Raw genomic sequence first — 23,213 nt, 5'->3', positions numbered from 1 at the left:
ATCACTCCACTAAATTCAGATTCCCATTTCCACCTGGGCTTTTTACTGATGATGGCTGTGAGAAACAGAAATACAAACCTGCTTCTCTAATTTGTTGAAAATGATGAAGGCACCTGGAACTAAACCAATGATCATGGTCCATGGGTATAACTTCTGTCTTAGCTGATCAGCAAGGTGAGCTTTTTTCCCTGAGTAATGGATTTTTCCATTTCCCATAAACAACATTCATTTGTTTGATGTTGTTTCCAATTTTTGTCCTGTTATCAGGAAGCTCAGAGCTCAGCTACAGCCACATTAATACTATGGTCAGGACAGCTACATGGCCTCTCATCTCACTTATTTATTTAGCTAACAATATTCTAGTGGCCAAAAAAAAAATCAAACAAAAGCATAAACACAATCAAAAGATATCGTGTATATATCTTGATACAAAACAGCACATTTTATGCCTTGAAAATACAGTTCTATTCCTAAACCCAACAATTTAGGATGATTTGCATCACTGTTAGCCAAAACACTTCCATTTTGCTGTAAGAAAATCAACTGAAATATGCAGAAAACTAGTTTTCTTGTTCCTAAGGCAGGACTCGGTCTGTCCAGCAGAGGATGGGTGAGGCCTGGCGGAGGCAGGAAGACGCAGGACTCGGTCTGTCCAGCAGAGGATGGGTGAGGCCTGGCGGAGGCAGGAAGACGCTTGTTCTCCCATCTTCAGCATCCTCTTTGACTGCTATGTGTCTGGAACTTTTCCATTAAAGCCAAAGCCAGAACTTCACCATATGCTCCTACTGTGAGACCCCAGGCAGAAGCTAGAGTGACATCCCAGTCATCGAATGTGCCTCTTCTTCCTGGATATACAAACTTTAGGCTGAGAAGCTCCTCAAATACCCAAGGCCTCAGGGCTCGGGTGGTGACAGCTTGCAACAGGCTTCACACTCTCCAGACAGAAATGGGCAGTGTGATGGGCATGGACAATTAGCAAACAGGGCTCAAGATCTAGTGGCCTGCCACAGGCCAGAGAGGCAAGACCAGAAAACAAGTAAGAGAGGCTCTGGTGATGCCCACTGCACCATCAAGCATGCGCAATATCATCCTTGAGGACCTGTAGCATTTTTCCTAAGGGAAAAATACCACTGAAGGTTTCTAAGCAGAAATGAATCACTTCTTGGCTTTTCTGCTATGATCAACTGTAAAGCAGAAATATCTTTGAGGCAATGTTCTAGGAAACTAACATGGCAACTATGGGTAAGATCGTCTGGGGGAGCAGAGGCTACTTCCAGAGCTATTAAAATACTGAAAACATGAATTTGGATGCTATAAAAATCTTAACCACCTCTATAACGCCATGATAAAATATGCGAAGAATTTTTTAACATTTAATAAATGTTCATTTAAAATGGCACCACTTAAAAAAGAATATTTACCAAGACCTCAAACAGGAAAATCAAATCCTTTACTAGATATTGAAGTTTATTATAAACTCACTTTAATCATAAGTCAATAAACATAATATTTAAGCAAAGTGAGTTTCAATCCTGAGAAATACTTTAAACTTATTTTATTTTCCCTTAGCAAATAGGAAAAGTTGAAACTTTCTGAATTAAATTACTTGTGCCCCAACGTTTCAAATGTTGGTCTTATAAGAATAATTCTGGGGTAAGTGCTGGCTGCCTCTTTCTGTCTTGGATCAGCTAAGCCTATAAAATAGTGTATTGGTCACCATTTGTTTAGAGGTAATTATAAATTTGTTAATTATATTCTCATAAAATATACATTGTATTATGCATTTTCTATAGTAAATACAAGATAAATTATAGAGATATTTTTGATTTGTCAGAAATAAGATAATCTTTGTACCTTAGCACAAGTACTAGTGTATAAAAATGAGGCTGGAATCAGCCAGTCTCACAGCCCTTATCTGGTGAGTTATCTCCAACTCCTTCCAACTCCAGAATTCTGTTATCTACTGACTAATTTTTTTTTCTGAACTGCATTTTAAAATAATAAAGTCCAATTCCTGTGATTTTAATTCTCTAACAAAATATTTACTGGAAAATCTGAGAATCATGGGGGTCATAAAATTAAACTAAATGGGCTATGTTACTTACAGGTTGCCAGCTTTATGTTGTTGTTGTTTTTTAATGAATTTAACATAATGGCATCTGTTAAAACTCTCTAATTTTAATCAAATTATATAATAAATACAATGATTTTTCAAATTACAAGTGATGGCATACATTTAAAAATCATTCACATGGTTACATTTAATACTGCACTAATAATACTGGTTTATGTAGTTAATATTTTAACATTTATTTAAGGAAGACAAATGATATGTCCAAAATTTTCCATTATGATATAAGTGGTCTAAATGCCATGACAAGAATCATCTTAGTCTCTCACAAGATCACCATTATATATACTGTTCAATATTTTACAGCCAGAATGAACAATACACACATATATTCTCTATCTCCTTCACCCCAGTCTACTTCCTAGAAATGAATTTCTGTTATTAGTAAAGTTCTCCTGTCTTCTTTTCAAGTGGATATTTTACCCAAAATTCAGCCTCAGGTTTCTGAACAGGAAAACAGAGACACATGTACTATAAACTACACTCTGAGAAAGAATAAAAATAATTAATATAGCTCATCCGTGGCTACAGATTTTACTCAATATTTGAAAACCATGCAAATTTTCTAATTTTAGGCTTATAGTTCTTAAACTGACATATTACTACACACACACACACACACACACACACACACACACACACACACAACTTCAAAGGAAGTAATAAAGATTAATATTAACTAATATAAACAATGTTAAAATGTTTTCTGGTTACAAAAAATAGTTTGCTTAAAGAGGAATAATACTCTCAAGCAAATACAGAAATAGTTTTTCAAAGGTACATTTACTAATATCTAGGAAAACCTAAAAACTCCAACCTTGAAACCAGGAGAGAGCAAATGCAGACGCAACGGAGCTACCACGAATTCAGTATTTGTCCCCACAGTTCACAGCACACGTTTTAAGAGGTTTTCCTATTTTGAAATTTAATATAAATTTTCCTTGTCTCTTTTCTTTCACAACTAATCCTTTCTCTTATCTACTTCATGTCTGCTAAGAGTAAGTCCCTTATACAGACACAAAGATGGAGGACTGGGCAAGAGAGGAACAGTCCTCTATGAAGTTTTTAATCAGAATGTTAAATAATAAGAGTCATGTGGAAGATTCTCAGAATTATTAGCTATTTTTACCTTACACACAATCTAGTCTTTTAAACTAAGAAATATATATATATATATATATATATATATATATATATGTAAATTTTACAATATTTAAATCCAGACAAAAGCAAATTATCATGATTCAAAATAACTGAAGATTTAAAGAAAGGTTGTCCTGGTAACCAAATATTGGTGGGGTTCTAAGTGACATCCAAGGCGACTCGGGGAGAGAGAGGGAGGAGATGAAGGCCTGGTGTTCTCGGATCATCTCATTATTGTCTAATGAGGAACTCTGCTCTGGGAACACCATCTCAGCTACTTTCACATCTTTTGTCCTCCTCTCTCCATCTCCCTTTCAGGTCTTAATTAGGCCTTAAAGAGCTCACACTGCCCTTTCAACTGGCTACTGCTCCTGCCTAAACACCGAGCCTCCACAGACAGGTGTTGGCACCAGCATAGCCGACATACAAACCTAATTACACAATACTCCGTCCAGAAGGAGAGAAAATAACTTGGTGGATGGCTATTACTAGAGAACTTCATGTAAATTACTTCAAACATCTTATAATCTTCAACATAAAAATTGTTCAAATACGTCTCCTGAAATCTAGTCTGTAAGGATGCTTTCTCCTCTTAATTGTATCTTGCAGTACATTAGCAACACCTAGTAATCCTTTAACTGTCATTTAGAATAGTTAGATTCCAGAGAAAAATAATCACACATCAAGGATTCTTTTATCACCTTTAAATCCTTGAACTAAAACAATTTTCACATTTTATTCTTTAAAGATTTCTGAGGATGTTTTAACAGCAATAAATTATAAGATTTGGAAAAGTATATCTACAAGCACACAGAAATTGTAATTAAGGTTACCTAATAAACAATAGCTACATATTAAATCGATTTTTGATGTTGCATTTTGTTTGAGATTAAGTAACAGCCCAGTAGAATTCATTTCACTATCTGATCAAAGGCTGACTTCATATAATCTGACATTGCTTCAAGACTGCCATATTATTAAAGACTTAAGTATTTATGAAACATCAAAACTTAAAAATCATTTACATAAAACAGCAAAGCATTATCTAAAGTCTGTGCATCTGAAGTGTCTTCTACCATTCTTTAGACACACATCTGCACTTAAAATGGTTAATAAAATAAACTGTAACCCCACCTTGATTTCTTTTAGACAAACAATATACTGGAAATTGTAATATGCAATTGCTAGAAAATATTTAAATACATCTGGATCACACACACTAAGGGCAGATGGTTGAAACCACCGGCCTCTTTCTGTTACTCAGTAAGAATGTAGTTTTCCAGCAAGAACAACTGCCTGTATTTTTATAAAGTGATTTTTCTCCAGGTCAACATATTTAGAACACTCAGATGCAACTGAACTTTCCTGTACAATCCTGAACTTCAGATAACAATAAAACAAAGTCAAACTATCTCAACAATTGCTGCAAACTACACACATCCATTTAACTGACTGCTGCCAATTCTAGGATAGCTCTGGTTTGGGTCTGACTTAGAAGGTAAGTACCCTGAAGTATCCATCCTTCCAAAGCCTTGCCTGGTAAACTCTGGTCTCTTACCACACTGCTTTCCTGATGTATATTACAAGCAGCTTTGTTTTATATTCTATCCCTGTCCAAACAACAAATGTCAGTCAACTATTACAACTATAATGTTGACTCTGATATACAGCTTTCACATTGAGGTTACAAGTTATAAACAAACATGTATATACTAGATAGATGTTGACTGTAACTACATCAGCTTGAACTGTCTCTGAGCACATACAGAAGTCACACTCACTTGTACAATAAAGACAAAGTCTCAGTTTCACTTTCTTTTTTCTCCCCAAATCACCACACTAATCAACAATATTTCTGCCACTAAGGAGGTGATTTGGGAAATGTGTGCTATGGAGAAGCCAGGTTTGCTCTCTGGTGATCTTGTAACCCCTTGTCAACTTACCGGGACTTTCCTGAGGTCTTCACTGCTTGTTGGATTCACATGAAAACTAAGTAATAAAGCATAAAATAAAGGTTAAATATGGCACAGTCTGTATGGTAAGAAACAAAACCAGAAACATTTTAGGCCACACTGCAACATGTCTGTCTAAAGTCCTAGCTTAGGTAAGTGAGATTCAATTAAAAATGTAGAAAGCAAAACAGTATTTACTTAACATCCTTAAAGCATTTGCAGGTTTAAACCGTGAAAGAAAATCCTCCAGTTATCAGAATCAAAGAACCATCAATCTTAAATACATAGTTTCTAAATATCTTTAAGCATAGTGACTTTACCAGCAAGTTTCTTCATAAAAAGAGTTCTTATAATATATTCCTCATCTTATATAGACATACCCTCAACCCTTTTGATATATTACTGTGGAAAGCTGAGTAAATTTAGGTTTGGAAAGGTTATAAAATAAAAGAACTCAGGCACCCTTTGTTTAAAATGTCAAACTGTATTGGAAAAATTAACTTTCAAACCTTACCTTGTCAATGAGAATGAGTCCACAGTGGCAGAAACTATTTCTGTCATTAATGTGATTCTAAGTATCTAGCTCCCAAAACTTAGTCAGAAACAGACCAAAACAAAAGAGATCTTGTTCATTTGGAGACATCACAGCAGAATGCCACAGCTACTTTCTCCTTTGAAACATGCCCATTAGGAAGGAGACTGCAACCACCCCAGAGAAGCTCAACTTCAAAGCCATCTGACGAGTAAATATTTCATCAGTGCTCTTCCACTTTAAATTGTACCCAGCATCTAAGACACTTATCCCCAGAACAGCTACAAAGCATATTAATGTCCTAGGAGTCTTTTTATTCCACATACACATATCAAAAAGAAGACTTAACTATAAGACATATTTTCCATTATCTGCATACTACATTAAAAAAAAAAAAACAGATTCCTCTGAAGACTTAGGGAATTCGCTTTTAAAACCTTGACTGTGTGACAGAAAGTGTGGACACTGGAAATCTTGTCTGAAACACATCCCTAATTATAGGTCATGTCCCACACGGCAAACCCTAAAAGGCATGATGCTTGCAGGACCACAGCATGAAAATTTCCTATGTAGCCATGGTACACTTGTTATGGTACATGGTACACTCAGATTTGCACATCCAGATCATAAGAACTGGGTGTGGACCTTTCCCTGAAAGAGAGCCTGTGGAAGCATTTTAACATTGCAGTGGGGCTGAGTGACCAGGCAGACAACCATGAGACATGGGCTGAGCACCTGCAGTTTACCACTGACAGGCTTATGTGGCTGCCACATTTCCCCATCCCTGTATGTCACCATCTGCATGGTGTTCTGCAAGGTCCTTTACTAGTGTCATAGAATCATGCATGCCTCAAAACCCTGACAAGAAATGAAACAATAAGAACAAACCCACAGTGGTAGCAACAGCTGATGGGTGGTTTCTTGCTTTCTCCAGTTCTCAATCTAAGCTGGTGGAATGAAGGGGCCAGTGAGAGTAGTGTCTCCTTGCTCCATGACCTTACACATGCTTCCTGATAAGCAGAACACTGCACTACATCCGTACTCACTGGTGGACAATCCCATGGGTATCATCGCTTACACTCAGGGGTACCAGAGAAAGGGTCAAGGGCTCTGGAGCTGTGGCTTTACCCCTGAACCTGCTGCTTTGTGACCTTGAACAAGTGACTTTGACTGTATCTTGGTTTCTTCACTTGTAAAACCATGATGGTAAAAGTGTCTCTCAAACAAGACTGCTATGAAGAGAACATGAATGGACTAACTCAGAAAACAAAGAGCAGAAAGAGCACATTCCACGCATGATTTCATCAATGTCTCAAACTCTTTATCAAAATTAACTGTTATTTTCCTGCCAATTAAGAGGGCCACATGGTACCATATTCTGTCTTCCATAACTTCATTTTAAAAATAAGGGAAAGTAGGCAATGGGTATGAGTCCTTCACTGCTGACTGGTGGAATCTGGCTCCAAGATCTGTCCTAATTGGGATACCAGCCCTATGCCTTTGTGAGTGCTGACTGTACTGCCAAAGCCTCACACAGGCATTTTGGATTAAATGGCCAATCTCACTTCATCATGGGATAAAGCCTCATTCACAGGATGGAGGAGTAGGGTATCCTAAAATTCTTAGAGCAAGTGTGGGAAAGTCATGTTCTCTCCTTGAAGAAGGCCTGTTTCGTGGGAAAAGCAAGACTGACAGAGAGGCTTGGCTGTCTAGAAGAGGGCTCTGTGGAGACTTGGGGAGAGCAATGTGTGCTAGACAGTGCCATCACTACAGGACTTTGGAGCACAAACTGCAGGGGTAAGATGCTCCTGAAGGGTTCTAAGGCCAAACTCAAGGACCTCAGACCTTATCCATGAAGCAGTAAGCGCATGTTTTCCAACAATATTAGTCTCCTGTCAATAAGATAGCAATGTTCCACATTTGAGTCTCTGCTCTACTCTGCTCTACTCCAAGAATAAAAGACCATGACTGTATCTAGTCAATGGTCTGTCTCAGGCAGAAATCAGTGAAGTGAGAAATAACAGAAGCATGGGCATTATATTATCAAAAGGATTTTTAAGGAACACATTTAGATCACAGATTTTTATCAAAAATCACAAAACAATATGCAGTGTTGAGTAATTTTTGCTCAGGAAGCTAAAATGAAACTCAAGGACCGAGAAAGGGCTGAAAATTCTGGGGAGTTTACACTGTAAGGGCTAGAAGGGCAAGGTATTCAGGGCAACAGCCCAGTCCCTGCCCTCTGTACCTGAGCATGCGCATGGGTATGAGCTTGTCTGTGAGCTGAGGTCCCCATTCTACACCATGTGTTGAGAAGGCTCCCACATTGGTATTGTCTGAAATCCAAAGGCTGAGCCCTCCATTGTGGTCTGCTTTGTATACACACACTGACGTGTCAAACACATGACCAACTCAGTCATTCATGACTGCCTTTTTTTTAATCTGTCCTTACATGGGAGAAAAAAGAGTTAACTGAACTGGATTGAATTAGTGTGATGCAAAATAAAATGTCTCTATTTATTGAAGTGTGGCACCAATTTGTGATATCTGTTTCTTTGGACTGGTGTCCTCATGTCAGACAAGATATTGAATAATACAGTTTGACTGCTCAACTGAGCTGCTGACAAGTTACGGATTTCAATCAGGTAGAAAATAAACCTGGATATGTTCATGATGAAGAGGAAGTCTATATGAACTAAACTCCGGAATTGAAGTTTAATTTTAGAAAAAGACTTGAGGAAGTCTGAAGGAGCCACAGGATCCTAAAGTACTTTTTAAACAGATAAAATATTTTAACTCATATGCTTAAACATATTTTAAAGGGATAAAATGTCTTAAGCTTAACATAATCAAGTTTTCAGGTAAAAGTATCAATTTTTTTTTTTTTTTTTTGGTTTTTCGAGACGGGGTTTTTCTGTGTAGCTTTGCGCCTCTCCTGGAACTCACTTGGTAGCCCAGGCTGGCCTCGAACTCACAGAGATCCGCCTGGCTCTGCCTCCCAAATGCTGGGATTAAAGGTGTGCGCCACCACCGCCCGGCAAAAGTATCAATTTTTTATCTGCAAATTCATTTTAAAATTCTGAAAAATGTTTACAAGTAAACTCTAAAAATTTGAAATATAAACTATTGTGCTTTTTAAATATTATTTTTATAGAAATCATTAACTTTCCTACAATATCATTTATTAATTTATCTTAAAGTTAGAGCAAGGAGTAAATAAATAATTGAGTAGAAATTGAAGTCTGTGTTATACTAGTCTTCCATACATAGGCACTAAAAATAAACCTGTCTGTATGAAGTGATGGACAGTTGTTACAGTGGTGATTTGGGCTTCTGGCGGTACTCAAAATGTTTCCTTCTTAAAGCAAACACATTCTTTAAAGCAGGAAGTTCTAAGAAAGGGGAAGAACTATTCAGAATGTTAAAGCATGAAGCACTTGTAAAGACAACAGAGCAACTGAGAACAAAGGTCTATTATAAGCAGATACAACTATATAACCTCCTGGCTTCAGGATGGGAAACCTTCCAAGCAGGAGGCTATCACTTGCATGGACCACTCTTTCCAAAGCTTAGGGAGCATCTCATACTTCCTACTCTCTAAACACCATCACTGCTCAAAGGACAAAGTCTACTTTGTCCTACAGCTTTCTGCATTTTCCATTTAATATGTGAATCCAAATTATTGACAACTCCACAGATGTGACACCTGGCAGGGAGAGGAGGGCAGTTTCTTTAGACACTGGTCAGTATCTTACTATGTGAATGAAGCAAGTGTAACTCTTTCCAAGGTCAGCATCCTATTGATCCTGTCCTTTAAGTGAAGGGAAAAAACTCTAGGACCCAAGCTTCCCTCAGTGGCAAGGGTGGGTGGGAAGAGGTGCTACAAGAAGCCATCATGCATCATTAAATCTTTAACATGTATAAGAATATGAGAGAAGCATGCTTTACAGCATTGGACTGGTATATACTGGAGAGTAGAACACGAACACCAGCCCTCACAGCAAAAGGAAATTACTCTTCTACACTCTGTAATCCCCACAGTCCCAACATTGCTTCTTTGATGACAAACTTCTTTTACCAGGGCAATTGCCTCACTTTCCAATCTCTCCTTCCATTTCACTAATGGCTACTCTTTCTTTTTGAGACTTTTTTTTCTGTTCAGCATGCCAGCCTGTTTCCACCCACACTCCCAAATGCCCCTTTTGTTGCCACCTTCCTCTTTCTGTCCTTATGTGGGAAATGCCAGCTACTTCCTAGGAAAGAGGCCAGACCTCTCTCTACTCTGCCTCGATGGCTTCACATCTCCTGCTACTTTAGCTGCTACCACATCATGGATGAATGACTGAAATAATTTTCTCTACAAACACAACTTCTTTATCCTCTAGAATACTGGGCTTACAAATGTCTTGCTACAGATTCAGAACAAGAACCCTACCTGTACCTCAAGGTGAATGTGCCTAAACTATCTACCCCTTTGCCTTTTCCATCAACTGTCTCCTGGGCACCCAAAGTGAAACATCAGTCTTTAGCTGGCAAGTCCCATAAATCCATCCTACTTGGGACTCTCAGCCTAGATCACATCTCCTTGCTGCTCATGTGTGCTACCTTTCTGATCATAGGAACATGATCACACCTCTATTCACCCCATCTTACCAAATCTAGCCAAGGCTCTGTTGGCAATGGTGGTATCTCAGATGCAAGTCTAACTTCATGATTTAGCTGTCAGAATCTCTGGCTTGGATATTCTGCTTGAATAATGATAAATTCTTTAGCCAAAGTTTCAATCCCACCACATTTTATTCAGCTATCTTTCCAGTACGCAGTGCCCAAGTACAAGCCACCTAACTATTCAAAATTTCATATTTTTAACTTTCAAAAAATTAACATTAGAAGAACAATAAAAGAAATTAGCATGACTGTTTTATACAGCAAACTGAAGCTCAACAGCTGCCTTTTCTGAATCTGGTCTCACCCCAGGGCTTCCCATGCCTCTTTGCTGGAAGCCACTTGAAGGGATCATATCTCATTAACCTTTCCAGCCTTACTTCTGCCATGGTGTCTAAGGCATGGTAGGAACATAAAATATGGATGCTGAATGACTTTTTAACAATTTGTAAGAGCCAGGATGGTTGGCTGAGTAAATCAATGGTAAGACAATACAATGTCTGCCAACAAGATAGCAAGTCCCCAAGGTACAGAGAAAACCCTTTTCCTAAATAACAAAAGTTACTTATGTTTATATCTGAGAGGTTACTAGTAGACTATTTTCAGTTCTTTTTAAGATGGGAAGATATATTCCAGCATTTACAGCTATGTCCTGGTTGGCTTTTGTCAACACAAAGCTAGAGTCATCTGATAACAGAAAACCTCTACTGAGAAAATGCCGCATAAGACTGTCCTGTAAGCAAGCCTGTGGGGCATCTTCTCAATGAATGCTCATCTTGGAGGCCTGCTCACTGTAGGTGGTGCTGCCTTCTGGGCAGGTGGTCCTGGGGTATAATAAGAAAGCAGGCTGAGTAAGCCACAGGGAGCAAGTCAGTAAGCAGCATCCTTCCATGGCTTCATTTCCTGCCTTCAGGTTCCTGCCCTGAGTTCTTGCTCAGCCTTCCCTTCATGGGGAACTATGAGCTGTTTGCTAATAAACCCTTTCCTCCCTAAAATGCTTTTGGTTATGGTCTCTATCACAGAAAAAAAAAAAGGTAAACCAAGACAAACTGCCAATAAGAGTTTAAATAAGTTCCAAATTAATGGACTTTGAATAAAATTAACTGGTTGGTTTACGAGCACACAACCTGCCACCACTTTACTATCTGACCACACCACAAACCAACTGGAGAACCTCGGTAAGTTCTGAAGAGTTACTCCTGTGCTTCTTATTTCATGCTCCTGAGTGGTTTCACACTAAAGGAGTTCTAAAAAATTGTTATCGATCCTCTTCCCAAAGCTCAAAATTTTTTTTTTTTTTTTTTTTTTTGGTTTTTCGAGACAGGGTTTCTCTGTGTAGCTTTGCGCCTTTCCTGGGACTCACTTGGTAGCCCGGGCTGGCCTCGAACTCACAGAGATCCGCCTGCCTCTGCCTCCCGAGTGCTGGGATTAAAGGCGTGCGCCACCACCGCCCGGCTCAAAAAAAAATTTTTAATTGAAGTAGCCAACGAGATTCTTTAGTATGCACATTTTAATTATAATTATGTCTGTTACATAGGCAAATAAAGCTGAGGAGACAAGATGAAACAGTATTTTTATTTCTTTCTTTTTAGGAAAAAAGCAAGCAATATCGGACTAAGTCAAATTAATGACAGAACAGCACCAGGAACTACATGCTCTCTCCTGGGACTGGGCACACCCAACCCTCCAGTGACAAAACAGAACTAAAGCAGAAGTGTCTGTGGAGAGTAACAACAATCTGCTTATTAATATTCTCATGAGGTATCTTTTAGGAGATCTCAGAGGCAAGACAATTAAAAACCGTGGTCAGTAACACCAAAGGTCATGGACAGCAAATCTAGACCAGCAGCATTTCTATAATGAATACTAGCTGCTGCTGCAGGAAGGCCTAGAACATAAAAGGACTTGTAGATATCTGCCAAAGAAAGGCAGGCTTCGAAAACTTAATAATCAATCAAGTTTATTAACCATTTTCTCCTGCTGAAGAAAGTACGTGGAATTATTTTATGTCTTTAAAATGTCAGTATAACAGTTCACTGATTCCCACACATAAGCCCATGGAGGCCAAACCCCACTCCTTTAAAGCTAAGCCTCTCAAATGTTTTTTCTCTTAAGTACCCTTAATACATGAGAAGAATAAATCCAGCAACACACACACAATTTCGCTGACATGTCAAGATGAAAATTTGAAAATTTTCAGGCATTTTACTTCATAGTTCTATCATGCCTCGCTTGATGTAAGATGATTCTCTGTCACTGAGGAAACTGTATTGCTTATCTCTGTGCTCTGAGGAGACCTTGGCCTGCCACTGCTAGTGCCACAAACCCACTAGTAGTGGTGGCTGTGGGAGGGAAAGTTGTCCCTTGTAGTTCAGAAGCAAAACGGGAATTAGGATGGAGTGATGAAAGCAAGGTACCAACACCCCTCACTGGACTGGTACACTATCTCCATCTGCCTATGAAATCAAGGGCAGCCCAGCCTCCCTAAGCTTCCTGCCGCTATGGGGAAGTTTGAAGAAAGTCTGAGCTCCTGAGGAGGAGCAGGAGGAAGCATCTGCCATCCTCTAAACCAGATTAAAAAGGCCACACCACTCTTGGCCAAGACACAAATTCGCTGGCTGTGGCTGAGACAAGTCATATCTGAAGAAAAGCTGTGGTACCCCCTGGTTTCCAGGAAGGCTTCAGGTGTTCAAGAACAACACACAGAGAGGGTGTTTGCCCATAAGCACTCAAGGCTGCAGCCATCTCTGCAAAGCCTTCAGGAAGGGCTGTCCATAGCAGTGAATCCTCAGAGCCCCTTCCTTGGTGACAAAGCACAGCTGTGGGAGCAAGAGTTCTACATGCTAAGCTCCCAGGCTGAGAAGCCCAGCCCCTAAGGCATGCACAGTGACCAAGTTTGCCTCAGCAAGACTGTAGAACTCCATGTCTGCCGGAAAAGAATACAAGGTTTTGCATGAAAAAACACTCTTTGCCCCTACAGACATATGAATAATCTCACTAGAAATTATACATTATTCTATCGCACTCAGATTTTCCTAAATGTTTCTTCATTCAGAAAATGGTTAAAACACTCGTTCCCACCAGTTCAAAGACTACAGGTATAACCAATGCTGACATCTAAAGTTTCTTATGCTACAGTAACTTTCCCACTGATGGGCTCCTCTAAGTTTTATAACGAAAATTACACTACACCACACAATGCTGCTTTTTTGGAGGGTGGGGGTTGCTTTTTCCAGAATCTAACACTGCACTTGAAATGTGGCCTTACTGGAACTTTGGAGTTCCTGTGTGTTTCTTCCTACTCAGGTCCAGGTGGCAATTTCCTGAGTTTTCCTAAATAGGATCTGGGCACCTCCTCTTGTGCTGAAGAATCCCCACTCCTAGAGAACTGGGTGCTAAAATCAAACCATGACATGCCAAATTCCCAGTAAGCCAGGCCCATGCCACCACCACCTACAATCGCTGACAGTTTTAGACACACTGGGTCCCTGAGAGCCCTTTAAAGCATTTACCCTTCACCAGATCCCTTCCCCCATCTCTTTTCATACATCTATCCATTGAGGCTGTTCATTTCCCCTTTCCATCATCCCCAGACTGACCAGCTCTGCTCATTTACACTTCTGCACTTGTTATTTTTACACAGGGTCTTGCTAGGCAGATTCAACTGGCCTTGAACTCACGATCCTCCTGCTTCTATCTCCTGAACACTGGGATGACACATGCACAGCACAGCCTCATCTCACCTGTGATTTTACTTCCAATAACACTTCCCAACTGTACCATGCATTAGGACAATTCCACACTTTGAATCTCCCTGCCGACAGCCTTACAGACAGACCTCACCTCATGTAGCCTTTGTCTCTCAGTAGCAGTCTCCTGTATGAGAGAGAACCATCACAGCCAATTAAGAACAATAATCTTCCTTCATTCAGTGTGAAAACAAGCACCTTTCTTTTGGAACTCTGGTAGTCTAAATGAGCAGGCCCAAGAAGATAACCTTTTAAGATCCTACTGATTCCTATAAAATGACCACAATATAAGCATATTTAACATTCAAATTCTCATTTTATATGTTTTCTGTTTGATGAGAAATGCTTATTATTTCTAAAAGCACAACAATAACAGAACATAAAAAATATAATCACCACTACACTAGTCAGATGAAGGAATTTTGAGTCCTGAAACTGTGAGCAGTGTAAGGGGACACACTGGTGCTTCCATGGATTTCCTAAAGCAGGGCTCTTCTCAAAAGGGACTCTGAAATGTTGCAAGTTCTCAATAAATGTCTTTTATCCTTCTTATTATGACAGCTGAAGCTGCCTTCTTTAATAAATTCTAGTATTTCTTTCAAGTAGAGCTTATACTCTACTTGGAGTATCTCCATCTAATATAGTTAGCACAATCGTTAAGTGTTCTGTAGATGCTGTGTAGTGAGATCATAGCCAGAGTGACCATCTCCAGTGATGGGTCCAGCACTGCCCTCCGCACTTCGGGTGCCATGCTAATCTCTTCCTCATCAGGTTACCCTGTTTCACAGTGAAAGGCTAACATACAAGGCCCTACAGCTTTTTACCAAAGATGTAAATAAACCCAAACCTGACTTACAATTCTGAACTTGTACCTATCCCATATTCCCTTCAAAGTGTTCTATTTTCATAGTACATTGTGAAATCCTTTGCTGAAGAATCAAATATAACCCTGAATCAAAATGTAAATCACATTCAGTGTGATTTTCATTTTTCATAGCTTTAGACAATTCATTTCTTTGAAGATAAAGAAAGATATGAAAAACCATATTTGTTATGTCTCTGATAAACAAAATACATGACTGTCTGGACACTCTCCTCCTATACCAAACTCCCTAACAAAGTGTCCATGGTGCTTAAAGCTGAGCTGCTGCACCTATTAAGTGGAGCACTGGTAGCCTGCAGTAGCAAACCTGCTTCCTCAGGAACTTACCAGGCAGCAAATGACAGACATGAAATACAGCTCCCTAACTCTAGCTAGAGAAGAAATGGTGAGATTGCTCAGTTTTTAATAAAGAACTAATAATTTAATAGTATAAAAACCACTATTTAGAAACTATTCCTTTGAAACCTATCAAATGACCTTTTCTTTTTCCTGTTTGCTTTACTCATTTAGTTGTTTTTGAGACAAGGCCTCATTATATGGCAAAGGATGGCCTTGAACTCATGATCTTGGTGCCTCAGCATCTTGAGAGCTGGAATTACAGGTGTGTACCACCACACATGCCTCTCTAAATACTTTCTATATGCTCTTCATTACTGTTTACTAAAATGGATATGTCTATCAACTCATTTCCTAACTTATAAAGTCCATGTTCAGTGGTCAAGATCAAGGCCAAAGACATGTGCCTTGAGGAAACCTTTCCTCAATTTTCAGTACACTGAACTGCTCCTTTCTCTACCTTTCCATGGCAAATTTCCTGTACTTCTAAAGGGCATGCTCTATTCTGTATTGGTAACAGGTCATTTCTTTCATGACCCTCCCAACTATCTTAGTCATGTAAATCATGCCCTCAAACCTCCACTCCTTGCCTTAGTGAAGCTTTACACAAGCCTGTGAAACTACACCGAAAATATGGGGACATAAACTTTAAGAAAACCAAGCATGTTCAAGCATCAGCTATTTAAATGGTATTAGCTCCTTCATCAGAACAATTTCCAAATGTAAAATAAGTATATAAAGCTCATTAAAACATCATTCAACATCTAATAAAAATTTAGCTATTTATTCATAATTATATAATAACATTATATTCAAATTAATTCAAAGAGGAATAATTCACCTTTAAACAGTAAGTTCAAAGACATCTATGTCATATGCTCAGATCCTAATATTTCAATGGAGTAAGTGAATACAGTAACAATTTTTGGTCTATTTTATACATCACCATTAGATATTTAGATAATCTGGCTACAGTAGTTACTACCATAAATACATAATACATAAATACATTGCCTGAATTTCAAAAGGGAAAGCGTTATCATCAATAAAATGAAAGCAGTATCAGGTGACGCAGTCACAGAGCCCAGTTGGAAATGTCTTGGGCACAGAAAACAGAAGCCTGCAGAGGAGGCGTGCACAAAAATAAATGAGGGCTATAGGTGTAAGAAGCAAGGTTATTTCCACAGTGAAAGACTCACGGGAGATTAAGAAGGGCAAGATTTGGAAAAGCTAGAACCACTGGAGAGAAATGTGTATAATCATTATAACGATAAGATGAAAACACTTTAAATGCACAAATCTTTAAAGTTACTGAAATTTGCATTCTTGTGTTCAAAGAAGCCAAAGATTATTCAAGTGTTGGAAAACAAACTTGCAAGAGCTGTTAATGTTTTCATACTAGCTTGCTAGTTTTAATTCAAAACACACAGTCCCTATTCTTGAAAAAGAAAAGAAGACAAAGAAACACCACCTTATGATAAAAAACAAAACAAAACAAAACTAAAACTAAAACCTCAAACCTCTCCATCAAAACTAACACCCTAAGTCTGATTCAGAAACCATATACCTTACACTCTTCTATGAAACAAAACAGTTTCAAAAATGCTCTATCCTGTCAAATTTAAGACACACCATGGCCTGGGGAGTCAATTCAGGTAGTAAAGCACTTGCCACCCAAGCATGAGGACCTGAGTTCTGATCTCCAGCACACTCATAACAGAGAGGCACAGTCCCAGAATGTGCACCTGTAACCCCAGCACTAGGAAGGCAGAGACGGGATTGCTAGGGCTTGCTGGCAAGCTAGTATAGCCAAATTGGTAAGCTCTAGGTTCAGTGAGAGACCCTGATGCAAAAAGTAAGGTGGAGAGAGATAGAGGAAGACACCCAGTGTGGACCTACAACACACACACACACACACACACACACACACACACACACACACACACAAACGCACGCACACATAAGACATCACGATCTTTGGCTTCCACACTTGAGATTCATCCTTACATTGGTTCCTTTTCTCCTCTTACCAGTCCTTTGCCATTGTCTCTCTCAAAGGCAGGAGAATACACGGAAGCGTTTCTCAGAAGGCACTCCCTTCCTCTCCACCCAAAGCCCCACAATGTTCACAGCTTCCTAACTGACTAGTCACCCCAGCCTTAGTCATCCCCTCCCATTATTTCCCCACAGGCACTCCATGTTATCTCTGGACTAAGACATTAATTCTATCCTATCACATCCCACCTTAAAATGCTCTAGAAGCCTAAGCACATTCAATTTATGCAGGGAGACATAGCAGGAAGCCAAGAGCTCATCTCAACCACAACCACAAAACAGAGAAAATGAAGTGGGAATAAAGCAAGGCCTAAAGCTTTCCAAATCCCACCCCTGGTTACATACTTCCTCCAATAAGGCCTCACCTCCTAACTTCTCCAAACAATGTCACCAACTAAAGAACAAGTATTCAAGTATCTTAGCTAATGGGATATATTCTCATTTAAACCACCATACTCTCTCATGTGGAAAATACTGAAAAGAAATAATAAAAGTATCATTTGATCATCAGAGTTGAAATTCAGAAACATATTCATCTTGATGGCCTACAGGAGCCATACTGAGACAGGTCATGCAACATCAGAAACTCATTAGATTTTAACCTTTGCAGGCACATTCTAGCTTTTGACATTGAGACATGATGTCATCTATAAAGGTTGTGCTCAAGAACCACATAGTTAAAACTCACTCAGCCTAAATGACCTGTGGCCACTAGTTGAGACACACCTATCAAATACAACATGTTTGTAATAAAATGCTTACCTGGGAGTTTTCTGAATTAAAACTATAGACACCAATATCAAAGTTACATGGAAATAACCAAACCAACTGGTAACAGCATCTCTCAAACATGAAGGTAGAAGAGAGGTGAGTGAAGGAACCCAGGCCAGGATGTCAAAACCGACTGTCCCCACTGTTGTCTCCTCTCTCGCCAAAAGCCTGATTGTTTTAAAGTTATCAGAGGAGCAAGATAATCTAGAATAGGCAGTTTTAGACAAGAGGACACAAGTGAAAAACACACTCAACCAATGATGTTTAAAACAACTGAGAAACATATAATGTATGTCCTTCTGACAGACTTTCCTCTTAACTATACAGTTCAGTGCCCACCATTAAAAAAGATCATCAGCCTCCATCTAGGAAGCTCTTCTGCTTCTTGGTTTTACAAAGAAGTAATTCTCTCAAATATTATCTTCAACCAAAAAGCTTATGTATTGATTTATGAAAATTAGCACGCTGGGGTCATTGGAATGTAGTCTTAATACTTTCCTATTGGAAAGCTCCAGAGGATGTACAGGCTCTTGCTTGCATTTGGTCACATCATAACGACCTGCTCTCTTTAACTATCGGACTCACCACGTGTTATCCTGTGTCCAGTGCCTAAGAGCTCGTTAATTACCTAAACTATATCTCCATAGGTCTTGTTAATTACCCGTCTCCTGTCTCGGAGGACCTTGTTAATAACTTGTACAGTCTCTCTAAAGAGGTCCTAACAACACATTAAAATTAAAGATGCTTTTCTTTTAGCACCTGTCAAGTGCTGTAAATTGAGAAATTTTCACATCAGTTTATTAGCCTACAGTAGTTTTCGTGGGGGTTCGTGGTGTGTTTGCTTCCTTTTCTCTCACACATAATCTCTCTGTATCTTAATCTCTCATCTTAAAAAAATAAAAAAGGAAAACTTAGCAAAGTTTGTCTTTTTTGTTACAGATTTTCTTTTGTTTTAAATTTTAAAGACCATAAATATCAATTTGCATTAGAGAGTTAAGAAAAGGATGGCATGGATGGTATCTGCAAATTAACCCAATGGGAGATGCGCCAATTAATGAGACCCATTATAATGAGTATTAGGATGACAAAGGGTAAAAAAGTTTCAAGTCATCTCTAGGGAGTCACACATAAGTTCCAGTCAGTGCTGTGGGAACTAATCACACCCTTGCCTCTCACTCCCAGTCACTATTACATGGGAAACCCTGAAAATCCCTGGCCACTAATGGATTAAGAGCTCAAAAAAAAAAAAATCATCCAAAGTTGACATTCTCAGTCTCATCAACGAGACTGCAAGTTTTCAGACTCAGAAACGACAGACAGACTAATAGGCAAGCCATCTTCATACAAGTATGAACAACGAGTAAAACCTTACACACAGTAACGTTTACAATGCTAAGGACTGCTTTAAATTCTCTCTCTCTCTCTCTCTCTCTCTCTCTCTCTCTCTCTCTCTGTCTCTCTCTCTCTGTGTCTCTCTCTCTGTCTCTCTCTGTCTCTTTCTGTCTCTGTCTCTGTCTCTGTCTCTCTCTCTCTCTCTCTCTCTCTCTCTCTCACACACACACACACACACACACACACACACACACACACACACACACACACAAAATGTCCATAGAAGACATTGGAAAGGAAGATGTAACAACTATGAATAAGATATTTTCTTTAGGATCGCTTATTTATTTTTTCAAGTAAAAAAAAAAAATGTAACCTTACAATAATAGTCCATTTTTATAGACATGTTACAGCTTCCTGATAATGGCTACATGCAACAGTTTATAGTGATTCTTGGTCTGTGGAAGTTAGACACACTTAAACATACATTCTGGGTATCTAATTTTCTGTAGGTCCTAAGAATGATGTGACACAATCACAAACAGGAAATGACCAGTTAAGGGGTTAAGGAAAGAAGGGAGTAAGGAATGGAGAACTACCCGATCACAAAAGGAAAAGGTATACTGTCAATTAAAACTGCAAAATATTAGTGATAAATATGTCTTTATCTTAGATACTATTTCTATACTTTCCTAAAAAATATTTGGTTTGAGCTCACTGGCAAGGAAGGACATGGGAAGACTAGGAAGGTTCTTTGATGACCAAATACAAGTAAAATACACCACCTAATAAAATGAAAAATCCCAGAAATAAATATAAAGCTCACTACCAAGTTATCGTACAGCAACTGAGCAAGAGCTACCGGTACTCAGGGTTGCAACAAAGCAAAGGAGGAAGGAAACATGTTTTCTGTGCCAGTCACAGACAGACCTACGTTTCCAAGTCAAACACAAAATGCCTTGCATTATATATTGCTCTCTGACTTCATTAGCTCTTCACATGAAGCAGATTTGTATTATTTGCATTTTTAAAAGCTCAAAGTACCATCCTGGTAGCATAGGTCCATAACCACGGCTACTCTGGAAGATGAGGCAGGAATGTCATAACTCCAAGGTCAGCCCAGCCCGAAGGAAGCTTAAGGTCACCCTGAGCAACTTAATGAGACCCTGTCTCAAAGTAAAAAGTAAAAAGGAGCTAAGTAGTGGAGTACTGGCCTAGGATATAAGAGACAAAAGTGGGTTTGGTTGGTTGTATGTTTATTTGTTCATTAAAGTAAGACAGGAAGTAACTTTCTCCACATAGTCAAAGAATTCTCAAAACTAGATAGAGGTCTGACATTTTTCAGACCTCCTCAGGAAAACACATCATGAGGTATACACATCATCTCCTCAATTGACTAAATATGCTTTTGAGTCACTGATCACAACTTCACAACTGATGCCCAGTTTCATCTGTATCCTGACAAACAGTTCCCCCCATGTCACAGGTCAGCCTTGTCTTCAATGCTCACTATAGCTCAGGTGCCTCTTACCTATTTCAACACATGGAATCTCCTCTTTGTCTGTGGATCTGTTTTAGCCAACCTGATTTCCCTGCTGTTCTCTATCTCAGGTAGGGTCCATTCAAATCTGAGTTTATCAGCTCAACTCCTGACTCCCAGCTGTCAAAACTGAATATATATGACTAGAGGGATACAATTTAGATCATCAGTGGGAAGTTTTTAAAACACTGATTTTCCTTCAAGGCACACTGATGAAAAGATTCATACTTCACATGAAAGGAGGTCCAGCAAACTATAGTTTAAAAACAAAATGAAACAGGAGGATTTAAAAGACTGTTTCTTTTTTAAAGAATTAAAAAACCATCAACAATTTCCAGAATTTAAAATCCTGAATCATGACATGACACTAGTGGAATTCAGGTGTTTCTGGTACATGGACTACTCTCACTCAATGTGAGGTTGAACTGTTGACCTTGTGTACATCCTACTTCACAAATGAGTCTGTCAGATATGCTAAGCCTATAGGCTGAAGATGATGCCCCAGCACTTCGGAGAAACCTCAGGTGACTGTCCAGACAGCTGTCTGTTTCTGTCAACTCACAAATTTTTTGGAAGTTGCTTATGTGCACTTCCTGTTTTTATTTTTGTTAGCTAATATTATTTCCTTCTTGGGTCTCTGAGGGAGTTGAAGATTAGTTAGTTATAGTTGAAGGTTAGTTAGTTATAGTTGAAGATTAATTAGGATACATTTTGGACTTACCAAAATAGGATAGATAATGAAATTATTTTCTCTGAATTTGTCAAATACAAATGGACTAGACATTGTTTAGGTATTTATTACTTGTATATATTGTATATAGTTATTGTCCTTTTGTATATAGTTTTTCTTATATTAGTTATAAGCTTTTTCTTTTTTTTTCCTTTTTATTAAAATAGAAAAGGGGAAATATGGTGATATTTTATTTGTATTAAAATGTTATTTGTATGTTAATAAATAAAGTTGCCCGGGGGTCAGAGCTATTAGCAAGCCATAGGAAAGCAGGGCAGTGGTAGCGTACGCTTGTAATTCCAGCACTTGGTAGGCAGAGCTGGGTAAGTCTCTGTGTGTTCAGGGATACAGCCATTATTGGATACACATGCCTTTAATCTTAATACCAATCATGGAAAACCTGGAGGCCTATACAGACAGGCTGTGAGGAGGTGGTCATGTGGTTGGGTTTACAACCAATGAGAAGGCAGGACAGGAACTCTATATAAAGACTTTAACACAGGGGTAGCTCTGGTTCGGAGAGGTAGGACCACCGCAGGAGGAAGGGTAAGGTTTTAGCTCTTAGCTCTGACCTCTTGGCTTTCTTCTTTGCATTGGTTCTGTGTTTCTTATTTAATAAGAAGGTTGGATACATCTACACAGGAGCCAATGCTGATGAGCACTAGCCCAGGTGAGAGGAGGCTAGGGTTGGGGGCAGTCAACAAGACTGGCATGACACTCAAGAGAACATCCTAAGACCCAGACACAAGCACCTGATGGCAATTCCAACTTCTCTATCTGAACAAATCCAAAGGAGAGGAAACACCAGGATTCTACTTGGGAGATCATGAGTTCTTAGCATTGTGGACAGAAGGGTTTGTGACACTCCCTCCTGCCCGAGTCCAAGAAAGGAATGCATATGGCTGACGACATTCTTGGGGTAGAGGTAGAGAAGTCTTCTAAGGAAATGAACTTCCTAAGATGAGTAGGGAGGTTCAGCAAAAAGAAAAGTCAGGTAGGAAGAAAAGGCTACAGTATGATAAATCTTAACATTTACAAAGTATTTGGAGTTGCTGTTTGGATCCACACTTCTTAAGCATTTCTGACTTGAGTTTTCTTAAACAGAACAGAAGGCATTTTGACCCACTGCTCACTTAGAAAGATAAATAATGGTAAATGTGACTCCATGAGAATATCTTAGCGACTTAATTCTGGGAGCATCTGTCTTTCAAAGTCCAAGTGGTTGTTTCAGGTCTCCTGTCCTTCTGAGATCCAGACTGATCTCCACTCAGCCAGTATGGATGTCAACATACTATTGAAAAAGGAAAAGGTCAAAGAATAAAGTCCAGTGTGATAGTGCATACCTGTAATTCCAACAATGAAGAGGTGCTTGGGGCCAGCATGGACTGCATAGT

The 23,213-nt window shown here is 39.0% G+C and overlaps 1 protein-coding gene across 3 annotated transcripts in view; it reads right to left on the bottom strand.

The window, feature by feature from the left end:
• Window positions 1-23,213, bottom strand: part of Rab11fip2 (RAB11 family interacting protein 2) — a 40,257-nt gene that overhangs the window by 4,765 nt on the left and 12,279 nt on the right. The window contains exons 4-5 of one of the 3 annotated variants that reach the window (XM_052760858.1): window positions 23,163-23,204; window positions 5,218-5,263 (exon numbers count right to left, since the gene is read on the bottom strand). In XM_052760858.1, coding sequence (XP_052616818.1) covers window positions 5,218-5,263; window positions 23,163-23,204 — 88 coding nt within the window. Of the gene's footprint in view, window positions 1-5,217; window positions 5,264-11,759; window positions 14,300-23,162; window positions 23,205-23,213 lie in introns of those variants that run through there. The other 2 variants (XM_052760862.1, XM_052760860.1) reach the window with 2 other exon arrangements.

The sequence above is a fragment of the Peromyscus californicus genome, unplaced genomic scaffold, assembly GCF_007827085.1.
Source record: "Peromyscus californicus insignis strain IS unplaced genomic scaffold, ASM782708v3 Scaffold_4__1_contigs__length_199733344, whole genome shotgun sequence".
Classification (NCBI taxonomy): Eukaryota; Metazoa; Chordata; class Mammalia; order Rodentia; family Cricetidae; genus Peromyscus; species Peromyscus californicus.
This window is presented reverse-complemented; position numbering and strand designations above follow the sequence as displayed.